We start from the raw sequence: 15861 nt of genomic DNA on the forward strand, positions 1-15861 counted from the left end.
CCCCACCCTAATGTGTTTCCCCTGCATCTCGTTATCTCCCTCTCCCTGTGTGTATATAAACCATGTGCTCCCTCCTGTGTTTGCCAGTTCGTATTCGTCCGTTTGTGAGATACTTACCAGCGTTCCTCCTGCCTGCCTGCCTGTGAATCATCCTGCCTGTCTGTTTCCTAAGCCTTGCCTTTCCCCTGCCGGTACCTTTGCCTGTGGACTGCCTCCCCGTGTTTGACCCTGCCTGTTACGGTAACCCTGTTTTCGCCTTTTCCTCACATGTGCCTCAGCCTGATTTCCTGCCCTACTGTGAATGACCCAGCCTGCCTCGTTGACCAAATTCTGCCTGTCTCTAGTTGGTGCCTCTGCCTGTCTGTCTGGAAACCTGGTTTTGATCCTGCCAGTCTGGTTATCGGCCTCACGCCTGCCCTTGCCTGCTTCTGTGGATTTCTGGATTCCTACTACTGCCATCAGTCCATCAGCTTTTTTGTGCTCATTATTAAATATTTTTGTGAACTTTCTATCTGTCTCCTGGTCTTGCATTTGGGTCCTCCTGTCTGAGTTCAGTCGTGACAGTTGGTATATCTGTTTGGATTAAAAGTACAGTGGAAGCTGTATAGTGATCACCTCTGTCTCTGTTAAACTGATCAGTGCTGATTATTAAAATCCCCTTCCTTGTTTGTCACTGTGACTATTATTAGTGTTCTTCAACTGTTTAACTCTAAAGCAGACCACTTCAACACTAATTGATAATAATGAACATAGGAATCCATAGGAATTATTCTTTCCCAAAGTTATTGAATCATATCAGCAGTTGATTACTATTGTGATAATCATATGGTTTACATTCTGATTTCTCTGTGATGCTTTTGTTAAGATGTATCCAGGTGTATAAGGTGGTTAGCATTGTCGCCTCACAGCAAGAGGGTTGCCGGTTCGATCCCGGGTGTGGGAGCCCTTCTGTGCGGAGTTTGCGTGTTCTCCCCGTGTCAGCGTGGGTTCTCTCCGGGTACTCCGGCTTCCTCCCACAGTCCAAAGACATGCAGATTGGGGACTAGGTTAATTGGTGACTCTAAATTGACCATAGGTGTGAATGTGAGTGTGAATGGTTGTTTGTCAGCCCTGAGATAGTCTGGCGACCTGTCCAGGGTGTACCCTGCCTCTCGCCCGATGTCAGCTGGGATAGGCTCCAGCCCCCCTGCGACCCTCAAGAGGATGAAGCGGTTAGAAGATGAATGAATGAATGTATCCCACATTAACATGGACTTAAGACAATATTTTCCCGATTTAGTGTTAAGCTTTACTGCATCTTAATGCTTATCAATAAATGATTGGTGGACTATACATGCCTGAATTTTGGAAAACACTTCCCATTCACAAATGTGATCTGATATTTACAAATTGCTTGAAGGGATAAATTACAGGATATGATCCCAAAAGTCTCAAATGTGGTTCTTTTGAATTTTCAGGTTTGGCATCTTGAACTCTGGGACTGAAGTGGAGACATATTAAACTTAAATTTTATTCATTTTCTGATTCAGTGTTTATGTAAACATCAATTACTTGCAAAAAGCATTTGTTCTGATTTTACGTTGTTTTTAAAATACATATTGAGCTGTAAAAAACAGGAAACAGCAAAATAAACGAAAATCAGGACACAGCTCTGAAATATTTATGGGTAAGATCTGCAAGTAGCAAACTGCACAGATTCAAACAATGTATAGAAGCCCTCACACGGGTGAACAATCACTTTAATGCATAACAAGTCCCAAATTCCCTTTTAACAAGGGGCAGTAACTGATGCAAACAAGCAAATGTGACCTTGTACTTGGGCATTATTCTAACCAGAAAGTTGTTGAAAAAAAAAAAGAAATAAGACAAAAAAATATATAAAAGAGAGCCTAAATCAGGCCACAGCTCTTATTACATTTATGGGTAAGAGGGGGTCTGAAGGGGTCTGTAAGCTAACTGCACAGATTCAAATGTATACAAGCCCTCACACAGGTGAACAGAATCACTTTCATGCATGTCCCTTTGACATCTAAAAACATCCAAATCCTGGAGCATTCTGGATCCCAAACTCCATGTTTCTCTTAAAGACACTGTAGGAATCCAAGAGCGGTAGCTTCAGTGTGTTTGTACGTGTGCTTGCCATTGGAAAAGGTGAATCAGTTAAAAACTCAATGCTTGGACTGGGTGTCATTCCTGCTGGTGGAATTGCTGCTAAACCAGTGGCAAACATCAGCACATCCTCGAAGGACACAGCCGTCACTTTTTCTAAAAAGAGAAAGTTAACATTGTAGTGCATTGTTTGACTCTGCATTATCTAAAAACATAAAGTGAATCATTAGTCTGATATTTCATTAAAGAAACTAAGATTTACAAATATAACTACACTGCACAATTTATATATATCTCTAACAAAACAGCCTTGACAAACCTTCACAATCGAGAAGAAAATCAGCCCAAAATCCAATTATTTTGACCTCCTTCTGCTGCCTTTTGGTTCCTCTTGGGCTGAGGTCTGGACTGAACATGCTTTCCATTTCTGCAGCAGTCAGGGCCTTGGAAGAATGGTATAGGACAGGAGCCAGCACACCAGAATGCTGCTGCAGTGCAGTCAAAAACTGCAGACTTGCCAGTCCATCTTTGAATCTATCAAGGACAATTACTGTGTAAGACATAGGTGTGGTTTATCAGGTCTGACAGAAAAAAATACTACCAAATATATAGCAACAATGTATGCAAATAAATTTACAGACCAGATTTTTAATTTAATATATTTTGACATAAATTCTGATTGTACAATCCCATGCCATAGGTAGACTGTTTATATAGGAGCATACAGAAAACATTTCATAGTGCACAGAAATTAATAGTTATGTCAAAAAAGGAGAGATCATCATGATTTGGACTTCTCCCCTAAAAATCTTGCTTTCACACTGCAAGAAACAGAAGTGTGCTAAACAAAGCACAATAATTTCTTTGAGCACTAAGTACACCGAGGAAAAATAGACAAATAAGCTGGATGGTATTTGAGGGTCAAATGGAGCATAACCCGTGCTGCTAATTACTGAACCCTTATGAGAAAATGAGTTTTTGGTTTCAAACAGCTGATTAGTGTCAGTAGTACCAGCTGGTTACTCTGGGTAATTGTGTATAATGAATAGAAATAAACCAGTGGAGCTCAGATATGGTTTGCCATGTCAAAAGGTACATAAGACAGAACTTTAAATTGAATCCAGTGGACATGCGTATGTAAAAGTTAAATATTTGTCTTTAACAAAGTTTACTCAGTGTCAGACTGTAATTCATGATTTACATACTTATATTTACTTTGTGGATCATAAAAGTGATGGAACCTAAAATTAGGCTAGTATTGTTCAATACATTAAAAATTTTTGTCCAGCATTTCCCTGAAGGGGACAAAAAGAGGAGATAGCAACTGAAGATTGCACCTTTACAGTCTGATCCAGTAAGGATGCTCCTCAATCCTGCTATTTCAGAAAAACCTGATGGCACTGTCTCACAATTTGTCAGTGGCTGCGATGATATGCAATTGGCAATACTGACTGAATGTTGGATTTGTTAAAAACTAAACTATTACATTTTTTGATGATTGTTGGCAAAAAAGTTTTAAATAATATCATTTTAAAACTTTAAAAATAATATTACTGTTGAATGGCAATGTGGTTGCGGTCTATAATGTACCATCTGAGGTACTCCTCCATGAGTGTATGCTTCTCACAAGCTTTGACACGTCAGAAGCATCCAGCTGTTTGGAACATTGTGCTGTTTTGCAAAATTAGATTTTGCAAAGACTCCTCCGATTCTGCTTCCTGGACCTATTTAAAAGACATTTATTGTAGGACCAACCCAAAAATATCCATGCTTGACTACTCTTTTCCTTCATTAATACAAATCTAAGATAAAAAAAAATGGATAAAATGACTTTTACTTCTCGTTGAAAAAAGTGGAAATCTGTCCCTTTAAATAAATAAAACTTATCATCTCTTGAGTGTAGTCTTACTCTCAATTACTGAAATAATTTTGAGGTGTTCTCTTAGTAAATTCATTCCTTCAGTCAAGATAATTTTCTACCTGACGTAGAGCTTTCCCTATCTCCTCATCTGTTACATCTTCCACAGTGGCGCTGAAACTTGGCTTCCCTATTACGTGGTTGACAAGGTCCTTTGAGAGGAAATGTGGTGCTGGTCCCCCGTGTATGATAGACACAGCAATCATCTTGCCTGTAAGAAAGTACTCATCTTCCCTGACAGCTGTTACAGAGAGTACAGAATTATTATGGATAATTACCATCTACATCAGTGGAAGATAAAAATTTTTTTTAAATGATTTAAAACTTCAAATTTTAAAATGACATCAAAAAACCCACCTGTGGAATTGTACACAAGATATCATCTTTCTGGAGGTCCATCGAAGATGGGGCGATTTCTCAGGTGATTCATTAGAAGTGTGAGAAATTCTAACCTCGGCCCACCTATGTCCAACCCTTCTTCAAAGGACCCTGCATCATCGGTAAACTTAACGAAGATGTCTTTGTTTTCGAAATCCTCTGACATCTCCATCCCATACATCAGATCTCGATATATTGAACCTGCTGACTTTCTTGTGGTCAGTTGCAAGTGCCAAATTTGCAATTATTTCAAGTGCCTGCACACTTGTGGGTCTAAAGAAAAGTGAGAAACTTACTTTAGACTTTTAAAATATACTCAGAGCATAGTAGCTACTTTACTAAACAAAAATCTTTCATTCCATATTCATAAACTATATCCTGACACTTCACTGACACGAGAGACACTGATGAGTCAGTCTCTAAAACAATGAGAAACTTTTTATTCTTTCTAGCTTAATTCCAATGGACTCTCTTCAAACACACATCTCAACAACTGGATCTGATCCAAGCAGTTACAGACAAAGAAAGTCAGATTGGCATTCATTTTAGTGACTTCTCACTTTTGTATAATTTAATTTTGGACAGAATAGAGAGCGCGTTAATTTTCTACTTATGTCTATATGACTCACTCAGATTCTTCTGAGGGCATGTCATTTGTTTCCTCAGGAATGAGAACTTCATCCTCCTCATCATCAGTGACGATAGGTGCAAAGAGGTTGGTGTAGTTTCTGCAAAATGAAGACATTATGTGCACACAATATAAATATAAACACACATAAATGCATGAACGCGCAGTAGATTAGCACAAATTTGCCCAATCAAATGGTTGACCCACTGTTCCAGCTTAAACTCAACAACATCTAATCTTTGTCAGGAGAGAAATGTGTTTACCCCTCAATAATGTTGCGTTTCTGATATTTTGTCCACCACTCTATATATAATTACACATAAGACAAAACACACCTGTAACAGGAGCTCTTGACGTCAAGACATCCGGGACATCAAGGTATCCGGGTAAGTATGATCCTCATCCAAGTGTATAGTATGAAAATTAAGAAATGTAGAAATAGGTTAAATATTCAATCAAATGACAACATAATTATGTAACTAACTCTATGGATTACTTAAAGGGGATAGTTCAACATTTTGGCAAATTTGCCTATTGCAATATATATATAGTCATATGAGTAGGTATATTCCCAGTGCCTGTTGTTTCGAGAGCCGTGAGGCAGAGACACGCGCTGCTCAGTGAACACAATGGAGGTGGATGTTACAGGTTGCTCCGTCCCTCAAAACTAATCAAATACACAATCCTACAATTCCAAAATGCTCTTATGGACAAGTTGTGTTCACAAAGCAGCGCGTATCTCTGCCTCACGGCTCTCAAAACAACAGGCACTGATAATTAAAGGGAATGTACCTGCTTATATGACTATAGGGATTAATGCAATAAGCAAATTTGCCAAAATATTCAACTATCCCTTTAAGGAGGTGAGATAATTAAGAATAGCTTCTAAATGCGAGGAGATGACGTTCAGTGGACACACTTTCACATTCACATTTCCCTGTTTACTTTTATTGTTGTAAATTTAAGTGAAATGTGATACAATTGCTAATTCAAAAAATTGCATGAAGCAAATGTATGACATGATTTAAGTAATGGACAAGAAAGAAAAAAATGCAACATGCTTAAGTATTGAGGAAACTTTTCTCATATGTGCTTCTATGCTTGAAGAGTCATTTCTTAAGTCAGGTACATTCACAAAAAGGTTGTAGTTAACAGTCCATCTGAAGTGGCTTTATATTCCCCCTGAATGAAAAGCAAAGCTTTAAAAGCACACAACTGCAATAAACACAATACTATGATTATGAGTTTACTTCAATAGACTTTGGTCTAATGGTATTAATATAATCATAACATTAAAAACAGATGGTGGACAACGGCTCCTCTCTCTTCACTGCAGGATGGAGAGATATAGAGGATCTTTTGTACCCACAGCCATCAGACTTTATAATTCTTTACTGAATGGTAGATGAGCTGCCAGACAAGTGAATTTCCCCCTGAGGATCAATTAAGTTATACTACTACTCACACCTTGTCAGGCTCTTTATGTACAGGACTGCTTTTGTGATGAGGTTCAAATGGCTGTAGTAAAGACATAATTTAATTCAAATACAAGTATTTGTTTAGTACTGGTAGGCCGATGTCAAAAACCCACACAGGTTGAGGGCAGGTTAATCACAAAAATGATCACCCAAATACGTTTTAAATTGCACTCACCAGTGTATCAGCTAGATCAAACTCTCTTGATGCTGTTTTTATCACAATCTCAGAGTCAGAGTCAGATGTGTCTGGCAATTCTCCACCTGCAAAACATGAAAGTAAATGAAGCTCACCTCAATGATAATTGCTAAAAAGGGAAGCTAACACCTAGAGAAAATGCTTAGATAACTCCAGGCTGGTTAACAGAATATGAGCATGAATGCTGAAAACACAGCAGGGAGCAACTAATAAAATCCAAGGGCCTATTTCAAAAGACAGCTTGACTGTTGATCCCAAAGTGAGGGAAAGTCTGCATTTTTTCTGTTTCAGGAAGGGAAGTACTCTTAAAAGTTACTAGCTAATTAAAGAATAATATTTACTTTGTTGCTTATCTATTCACTATTTCTAAATCAGTTAGTGAAACGAAGGCCATGTGTGTCAACATTCCACACACAAACAAAAGCCATAAAACATCTCATCTTTTGCAAAAGCAAGCTCTTCATCAAAATATATATAAGCTCTTCAAAAATGATTCCAAACTCTACTGACAAACACCAAATATATTAGACCTATATATAACAACTCCACATGACTGTGCTGAATCTGAAACACTTTTCTCATTCTTTTTGTGATGATTATATGCTAAATATAATTACATTACTGATACATATTTCAGACATTTTTCATTTGTGAATTTAGTGGGATTTCAGTGTCCTTGTGGAGCTAGTCAACAGACACAGGCTTCCAGTCTAATCTACAGGATTGTTTGGTGTTTTACATAACACTTGGTGTAGTGTTTTGTTAAAACTGTGAAGCAAAAAATGTGTAGTATAATTCTTTAACTGATGACTGGCATTTTACTCCATCTATGTCAATTTTCAACTTTCTATTTATTGTTTTTAATTTGTCGTGTGTAAACAATTATTAAAAAAAAAAAAAAAAACCCTCAGGCAGAACCTTTTTGAAACTGATTGAACAAATTACTCCACTGTTCCAGAATAGAAAATTGAGGTTTTTCCTTTTCAAGGTAGATCAACTCAGAGAAACTCAAGACACCATTCTGAAACAGGACCCAGATTTTTGATAAATAAATAAAGATACAAACAAACAATAAATAGCAGATTCCTCACTGACTAACATATAGCAGTACAGCAAGTCAAGGCATCTTTGCACTGGACACAACTAGGTCATAACAACACAGTTTACCTTCCTCAAAGTCTTTTTTTGAGCAGATAAAAACGGTGATCCGCTGATATGGCCTGCCAGTTTCCGCCTTGTATGTTTTTAGAGTAAATGGTCTTTGTGTCCCAAGGGATATTACAGTTTTTCTCAATTGTTTACACACAAATACTGCTACTTGAGACACAATGACCAAAACATGTAACTCATGCACCTATGAACCAATTCTGCTAAACTACAAGCACAATTCCTGCTTTACACTCAAACTGCAGTTCTAAAACACACTTTTTTCAAAACACTACACACAATTTTCTGCATTTGACACAATTTTCATTAAGAAAACCTCTTGTTTTCACAAGGAACACACTGTCATTCAAAATTCTAAAGTTAATTGCCCTACTATGCACACTGACTCATCACATGGGCAAACACCTGTCACACAGTTTTACAATTAGCAATCAGAGCTTTAGCATATACATTTGTGTGTTCTGAGTAGAAAAACAATATTCTAAAATATTTTACAACACACTTATGTATGTACTGTCTGTAGTAAGTGTAACACTGAACTAAAAAAGTTCTCCTGCTCTCTGTTGCTCGGTGTGTCAAATGTTCAGTTATGCCTCTGCCTCCTTTAGCGACAGTGGTAATTGTAACAAGTGTAGCTTATTTGCTGCGTTGGAGGCGAGGCTTAGTGAATTAGAAGTGCGGCTCTGCACCATGGAAAACCATTCAGCAGCTGCGGTAGTTAGCCAGCCCCCTGTAGCCGGTGCGGAGCCACATAGCCTAGCCTTAGCCTCTGCTAACTGTCCTCCGGTAACTCCCGTTCAGCCGGGAGGTTGGGTTACGGTTCGCCAGAAGCACAGCTCCAAGCCGAAGCCCACGGCTCACCACCAGCCTGTTCACGTTTCCAACCGCTTTTCCCCACTCAGCGACACACCCGCTGAGGATAGAACTCTGGTTATTGGCAGCTCTATTCTGAGAAACGTGAAGTTAGCAACACCAGCGGCCATAGTCAAATGTATCCCTGGGGCCAGAGCGGGTGACATTGAATCAAATTTAAAGCTGCTGGCTAAAGCTAAACGTAGATTCAGTAAGATTGTTATTCACGTCGGCGGCAATGACACCCGGTTACGCCAATCGGAGGTCACTAAAATTAATATTGCTTCGGTGTGTGAATATGCAAAAACGATGTCGGACTCCGTAGTTTTCTCTGGACCCCTCCCAAATCTGACCACTGATGACATGTTTAGCCGCATGTCATCATTTAACCGCTGGCTGTCCAGGTGGTGTCCAGCAAACGATGTGGGTTTTGTTAATAATTGGCAAACTTTCTGGGGAAAACCTGGTCTTATTAGGAGAGACGGCATTCATCCCACTTTGGATGGAGCTGCTCTCATTTCTAGAAACCTGGCAAACTTTATTAGTAATTTAAATCCCTGACAACCCAGAGTTGAGACCAGGACTCAGAGTCGCAGTCCTAAACGCCTCTCTGAGCTTCTAGTTCAGTTACCCAGCCATAGTTTTAATAGTTTTATACAAACGGTGTCTGTCCCCCGACTACCTAAATTATTTAAATCTAAAATTAAACAAAGAGGAGTTGTGCATAACAACCTCATAAAAATTAAAACCTCTTCTGTGACAGAAAGACAAAACAGGAGAATTAAATGCGGACTGTTAAATATCAGGTCTCTATCGTCTAAAGCAGTGTTAGTAAACGAATTAATATCAGATAATCATATTGCTTTACTCAGTCTCACTGAAACCTGGCTGTGTCAAGATGAATATGTCAGTCTAAATGAGTCCACTCCTCCCAGTCATAATAATACCCACATTCCTCGAGGCAGCGGCCGAGGAGGGGGAGTTGCAGCCATTTTTAACTCTAGTCTGTTAATCAGCCCTAAACCTAAACTAGATTATAATTCATTTGAAAGCCTCGTTCTTAGTCTTTTACATCCGACCTGGAAAACCTCGCAGCCACTTTTATTTGTTATAGTGTACCGTGCTCCTGGCCCGTATTCTGAATTTTTATCTGAATTCTCAGAGTTTTTATCCAGTTTAGTTCTTAAATCAGATAAAGTTATTATTGTAGGCGATTTTAACATTCATGTCGACATTGATAATGACTCCCTGGCTACCGCGTTTATCTCATTATTAGACTCCATTGGCTTCAGTCAGGGTGTACATGAACCTACTCATTGTTTTAACCATACCCTCAATCTAGTTCTGACGTATGGAATTGAAATTGATAACCTAAAAGTCTTTCCACAGAATCCCTCGCTATCGGATCATTATCTGATTACTTTTGATTTCTTTTTACTCGATTACACGCCACTCAGCAACAGTTACTATACTAGATGTTTATCAGATAGTGCTGTCGCAAAACTTAAGGAAAAGATTACTTCGTCGTTAAATTCAATACCAATACCTTCAGTAACAGAGGTTTAACCTCTCCCGAATTGATCATTTTGTTGATAGCACCGTAGGCTCGCTACGAACAACGCTCGACTCTGTAGCTCCTCTTAAAAAGAAGTTAAAAAAGCAAAGAAAGTTCGCTCCTTGGTATAACTCTCAAACCCGTAAGTTAAAACAAATATCGCGAAAATTTGAAAGGAATTGGCGATTAACCAAACTGGAAGAATCTCGTTTAATCTGGACAGACAGTCTCAAAACTTATAAGAGGGGCCTCCAATGCCAGAGCAAACTATTACTCAGCTCTAATAGAAGACAATAAGAACAACCCCAGGTTTCTTTTCAGCACTGTAGCCAGGCTGACTGAGAGTCAAAGCTCTATTGAGCCTTGTATTCCCTTAGCCCTTAGCAGTAATGATTTTATGAGCTTTTTTAATGACAAAATTCTAACTATTAGAGGCAAAATTCATGACCTCCTGCCCTCAGATAGTACCTATCTAACCTCAAACACAGCTGTAAAATCTAATATATATTTAGATTGCTTCTCCCCAATTTCTCTTCAAGAATTGACTTCAGTGATTTCTTCATCCAAATCATCAACGTGTCTCTTAGACCCCATCCCAACTAGGCTACTTAAGGAGGTCTTTCCTTTAGTTAACACTCATATATTAGATATGATCAATATATCCTTATTAACAGGCTATGTACCACAGTCTTTTAAGATAGCTGTAATTAAACCTCTAGCCCTCCCTGGATCCAGAGGTGTTAGCCAACTATAGACCAATATCTAATCTTCCCTTTATGTCAAAGATCCTTGAGAAAGTAGTCGCAGACCAGCTGTGTGATTTTCTCCAGGATAATAATTTATTTGAGGAATTTCAGTCAGGATTTAGAGTGCATCATAGCACTGAGACAGCTCTAGTTAAAATTACAAATGACCTTCTGATTGCTTCAGACAAAGGACTCGTCTCTGTACTTGTTTTATTAGATCTTAGTGCGGTGTTTGACACAATTGACCATCAAATTCTGCTGCAGAGACTGGATCACTTAATTGGCTTAAAAGGTTCAGCACTAAGCTGGTTTAAATCTTATTTATCTGATCGTTTTCAATTTGTTGACGTTCGCAATGAACCATCCTTAAGTACTAAAGTTTGTTTTGGAGTTCCGCAAGGTTCTGTGCTCGGACCAATCCTGTTTACTCTATATATGCTTCCTTTAGGTAACATCATTAGAAATCACTCTATAAATTTCCATTGTTATGCGGATGATACACAGTTGTATTTATCGATGAAGCCAGAAGAAAGCAATCAATTAACTAAACTCCATAATTGCCTTAAAGACATAAAAACTTGGATGAGCACCAATTTCCTGATGTTAAATTCAGACAAAACTGAAGTTATTGTTCTTGGCCCCAAACAACTCAGAGACTCTTTATCTGATGACATAGTTTCTCTAGATGGCATTGCTCTGGCCCGTCACTACCATAAGAAACCTCGGAGTAACATTTGATCAAGATTTGTCTTTTAATTCTCATTTAAAGCAAACCTCACGGACTGCATTTTTTCATCTGCGTAATATTGCGAAAATTAGGCCTATCCTGACCCAAAAAGATGCAGAAAAATTGGTCCACACTTTTGTTACCTCAAGGCTGGATTACTGTAACTCTCTGTTATCAGGTAGCTCTAGTAAGTCCTTAAAAACTCTCCAGCTAATTCAGAATGCAGCAGCACGTGTACTAACAGGAACTAAGAAACGCGATCATATCTCTCCTGTTTTAGCTTCTCTGCACTGGCTCCCTGTAAAATCCAGAATTGAATTTAAAATCCTACTGTTAACTTATAAAGCTCTAAATGGTCAAGCTCCATCATATCTTAGAGAGCTCATAGTGCCATATTATCCCACCAGAACACTGCGCCCTGAGAACGCAGGGTTACTCGTGGTCCCTAAAGTCTCCAAAAGTAGATCAGGAGCCAGAGCCTTCAGCTATCAGGCTCCTCTCCTGTGGAATCATCTTCCTGTTACGGTCCGGGAGGCAGACACCGTCTCCACATTTAAGACTAGACTTAAGACTTTCCTCTTTGATAAAGCTTATAGTTAGGGCTGGCTCAGGCTTGTCCTGTACCAGCCCTTAGTTAGGCTGACTTAGGCCTAGTCTGCCGGAGGACCCTCTATAGTACACCGGGCCTTCTCTCTCTCTCTCTCTCTCTCTCTCGTATCCTATTACTGCATCTAGCTAACCCGGCCATTCTGGATGTCACTAACTCGGCTTCTTCTCCGGAGCCTTTGTGCTCCACTGTCTCTCAGATTAACTCATATCACAGCGGTGCCTGGACAGCGTGACGTGTGTGGTTGTGCTGCTGCCGTGGTCCCGCCAGATGCCTCCTGCTGCTGCTGCCATCATTAGTCATTAGTCATACTTCTTCTGTTATTATACACATATGATTATTGTCACACATGTATACTGCCAGGTATTAATACATACTTTCAACATATTGTACCGCAGTAACCAGAACTATAACTATAATATTATTACTTCCATTAATGTTGTTGTAAGATACTGTCATTACCTGCATATCTCTCTCTCGCTCTCTCTCTCTCTCTCTGTCTCTGTCTCATTGTGTCATATGGATTACTGTTAATTTATTATGCTGATCTGTTCTGTACGACATCTATTGCACGTCTGTCCGTCCTGGAAGAGGGATCCCTCCTCAGTTGCTCTTCCTGAGGTTTCTACCGTTTTTTTTCCCCCGTTAAAGGGGTTTTTTTGGGGAGTTTTTCCTTATCCGCTGTGAGGGTCTTAAGGACAGAGGGATGTCGTATGCTGTAAAGCCCTGTGAGGCAAATTGTGATTTGTGATATTGGGCTTTATAAATAAAATTGATTGATTGATTGATAAGTCATTATGATGAATGGAGAAGAAGTGTTTTCCATTCATCATAGTGTTTTACATTGAGCACATCAGTGTTCAACTGGTTCTTATAAATGTCTATTCATATGATGGTTTGTGTGTGTCATTTGAAAACAAAATACCATTTTGAGAAGGGTATTATTCTGTGGGTTTTGTGGGTTTTTTATTTTTGCTTTTTTTGGGGGGGTCATGTTTTGAATATTGTACTGTGTATTGCCCTGTGTTGGACCTCTGTTTTTGAAAATTAATAAAAAATATTTGAAACGAAAGTCATTTATTTCCTTTTTTGTTTAGATTTTTAACTTGATGGTGAATCAGTAAACAAATAAAATATAAAACGTGGAACTTTAATCTGTTATCTGTCTTCACTCTGTATGAAACTCCAGTGGTGTAGTAATGTATCACATCAGTCCAATCAGCTGCAGCTCTGCGCTGTCCAATCAATAACTGATATCCAATCAGGGGGGTGTGTCGGTCGATAAAAGACTTCTGCGAAGGCTCCACTTGTGTATCTTCACTTCCCTCTCCTCTGAAAGCCTCCTCTCTTCTCGACTCCTTGACTCCTCAGAGTGCATTTTACATATTGAGAAGTCCTACAAGATGACAAGTCTCAATCGATTTCCGGGTCAAGATTGATCATAGAGGATAGAAGAGTCCCGGAGGGATATTGGGATGAACCCCTTGTGTATTTAGTCTATGTCCTCCCCTCCTTCTGTGCCAGATCTTCTTTGCCTTAGTGTGAGAGTTCCACCATTTTGTCTAGGTGTGTGTTCTAGAGTGTGTTCAGACATAATGCAATTAAATGTCAGATTATGGATTTATATGCTTACTTAATGTAGGAAGTGGTATATGTCAGTGGAACAGCAGTGATACTGTGTTAATAGGCGTACTGTTACCATAACCGCAGCATGTCAGCAGGAAACATCATGTGAAAGCAGGAAGTGGAACAACTTATACAACACTTACACATGATGCACCATTAAGAATAAGCACATTATGTTGAAACAATAGTGGAATGACATCAGTATGTTCCAATGAAAAATGGTATGTCCATTTTTTTGTGGCAGAAAAGCCCATGGAGAATAGTTGAGACATAGCTGAGACAGTTTCCATGTGAGTCCTTACTATTGCTGACATAATTTGTAATATGCAAGGAAACATGTTTATCAATTAGGTTTTTATTTTGAAGGTCTTGACCAGAAGTGCCAGTTGGTAATCTTGCTGGACTTCCACTATTGCCCTGCCTCTTTTTAAACCTCCCTCACACAGCATAACCAGGGAGTCTCCACCACTGATTCATTGCTTTAACAATGAAGCCTGATTTGAGTGTAGTTCTATTTATTTTCAGTGCTGTTGAGGTCACTCTCCTTCAGGAATATTGTCCAACTCACTGCCGCTGTGACTGGGACATCTACAGCGTGTCTTGCTTTGGAGCCGAGGTCATGCCTGTTTTCCATTCCGATACACAGGAAGTGTAAGTAACAACAGTCCTTCAACTCAGATTTTAGCTTGTGCCTTTTTGTTGTATAAATACTAAAAAGGCCTAATACTGCTTATTCCTGTTTCAGGTGGCTTGTGGGGACAAGATTTTCTTCTATTCCTCAGAATACATTCATCAACTTGGCCAACATTTCTCACATGTAAGACTGTTCCCCAACACTTACCCCTCTCTTTCAGTAACTGGCAAAAACAGAGAATGTCACTTACCTATAAACATATACTACTTAAACTAGCAAAGAAATCTTTCAGTGGAAGTCTTGACAGATTGTATGAAATGTACAATCACTCTACAAAGACTAAAGCCTGATATGCCTTAAAAAGCATAATATGAAAATCAGTGTTAGACATACAAAGGGCTGTATAACCACACACACAAAGATTAAACTGTCACTGAAACCAATTATATATAATTTAATAGCAGTGGTGAAAAGTAACTGGGAACATATACATAAGTACTATACCTAAGTACCATTTTTTTTTTCAACTTAAGTAACATTATGAAGGCATGACTTTTACTTATTTATTGTATATATTTACTGGGGATAGTGCACATTGATCAACATTTCAGTTTTCATGTCAATGCAAATGTGCAAAAGTTAGCTGATAAGCTAATTAGAGATGCCTGCTGTGCAAAAGGAGGCACAACCTATTACTATTCCTCACGTTTATTCTTATTATTCTTAAATTTCTGTTTATTACATCCGGGAATAGTGTGCTATGACTTTTCTCAGATTTTCTCAAATTCATTGCAAATAACTGAGAAATCGATGTATAATCACTCCTCTTTGAGGCCTCACCAAATTGCCATACTTTTTTTTCATAAATTTTATTTATAGAATGCAAGTCAGAGACAATCAATGTATAAAAATGTATAGTTTCTTTCCTCCTTCTTTAACATGTTCTATATGAAACTAAATGAACAACCCGAAAATGACGATACATGGAGTTGGATTTAAATTTAAGCCTAATATATCTGAAATTGCTTTGAAGAATGATTGCCAGAATTCAAACAGCTTGGGGCATGTCCAGAACATGTGGGTAAGGTTGCACGGGGTCTGTGAGCATCTATTACATTCCTTGTCTATTTTATCTGGATAAAGCCTTGAGAGTTTTTCTTTACTGTAATGGAGTCTGTGGAGGACCTTGAATTGTATAAGAGAGAGTCTAGCGCAGCTGGATGATGAGTTAACAGCGCTC

General features: G+C 38.8%; 1 protein-coding gene across 1 annotated transcript in view; it reads left to right on the forward strand.

Annotated features, from left to right (window-relative positions):
* The first annotated feature begins 14474 nt into the window (after positions 1–14474).
* LOC125905802 (thyrotropin receptor-like) overlaps positions 14475–15861 on the forward strand; it is a 49724-nt gene continuing 48337 nt past the window's right edge. Inside the window, exons 1-2 of the mRNA XM_049604022.1 lie at positions 14475–14638; positions 14733–14804. Of these exons, the coding sequence (XP_049459979.1) occupies positions 14475–14638; positions 14733–14804 (236 nt within the window). The remainder of the gene's footprint in view (positions 14639–14732; positions 14805–15861) is intronic.

This window comes from Epinephelus fuscoguttatus, linkage group LG18 (assembly GCF_011397635.1).
Source record: "Epinephelus fuscoguttatus linkage group LG18, E.fuscoguttatus.final_Chr_v1".
Taxonomy (NCBI): domain Eukaryota; kingdom Metazoa; phylum Chordata; class Actinopteri; order Perciformes; family Serranidae; genus Epinephelus; species Epinephelus fuscoguttatus.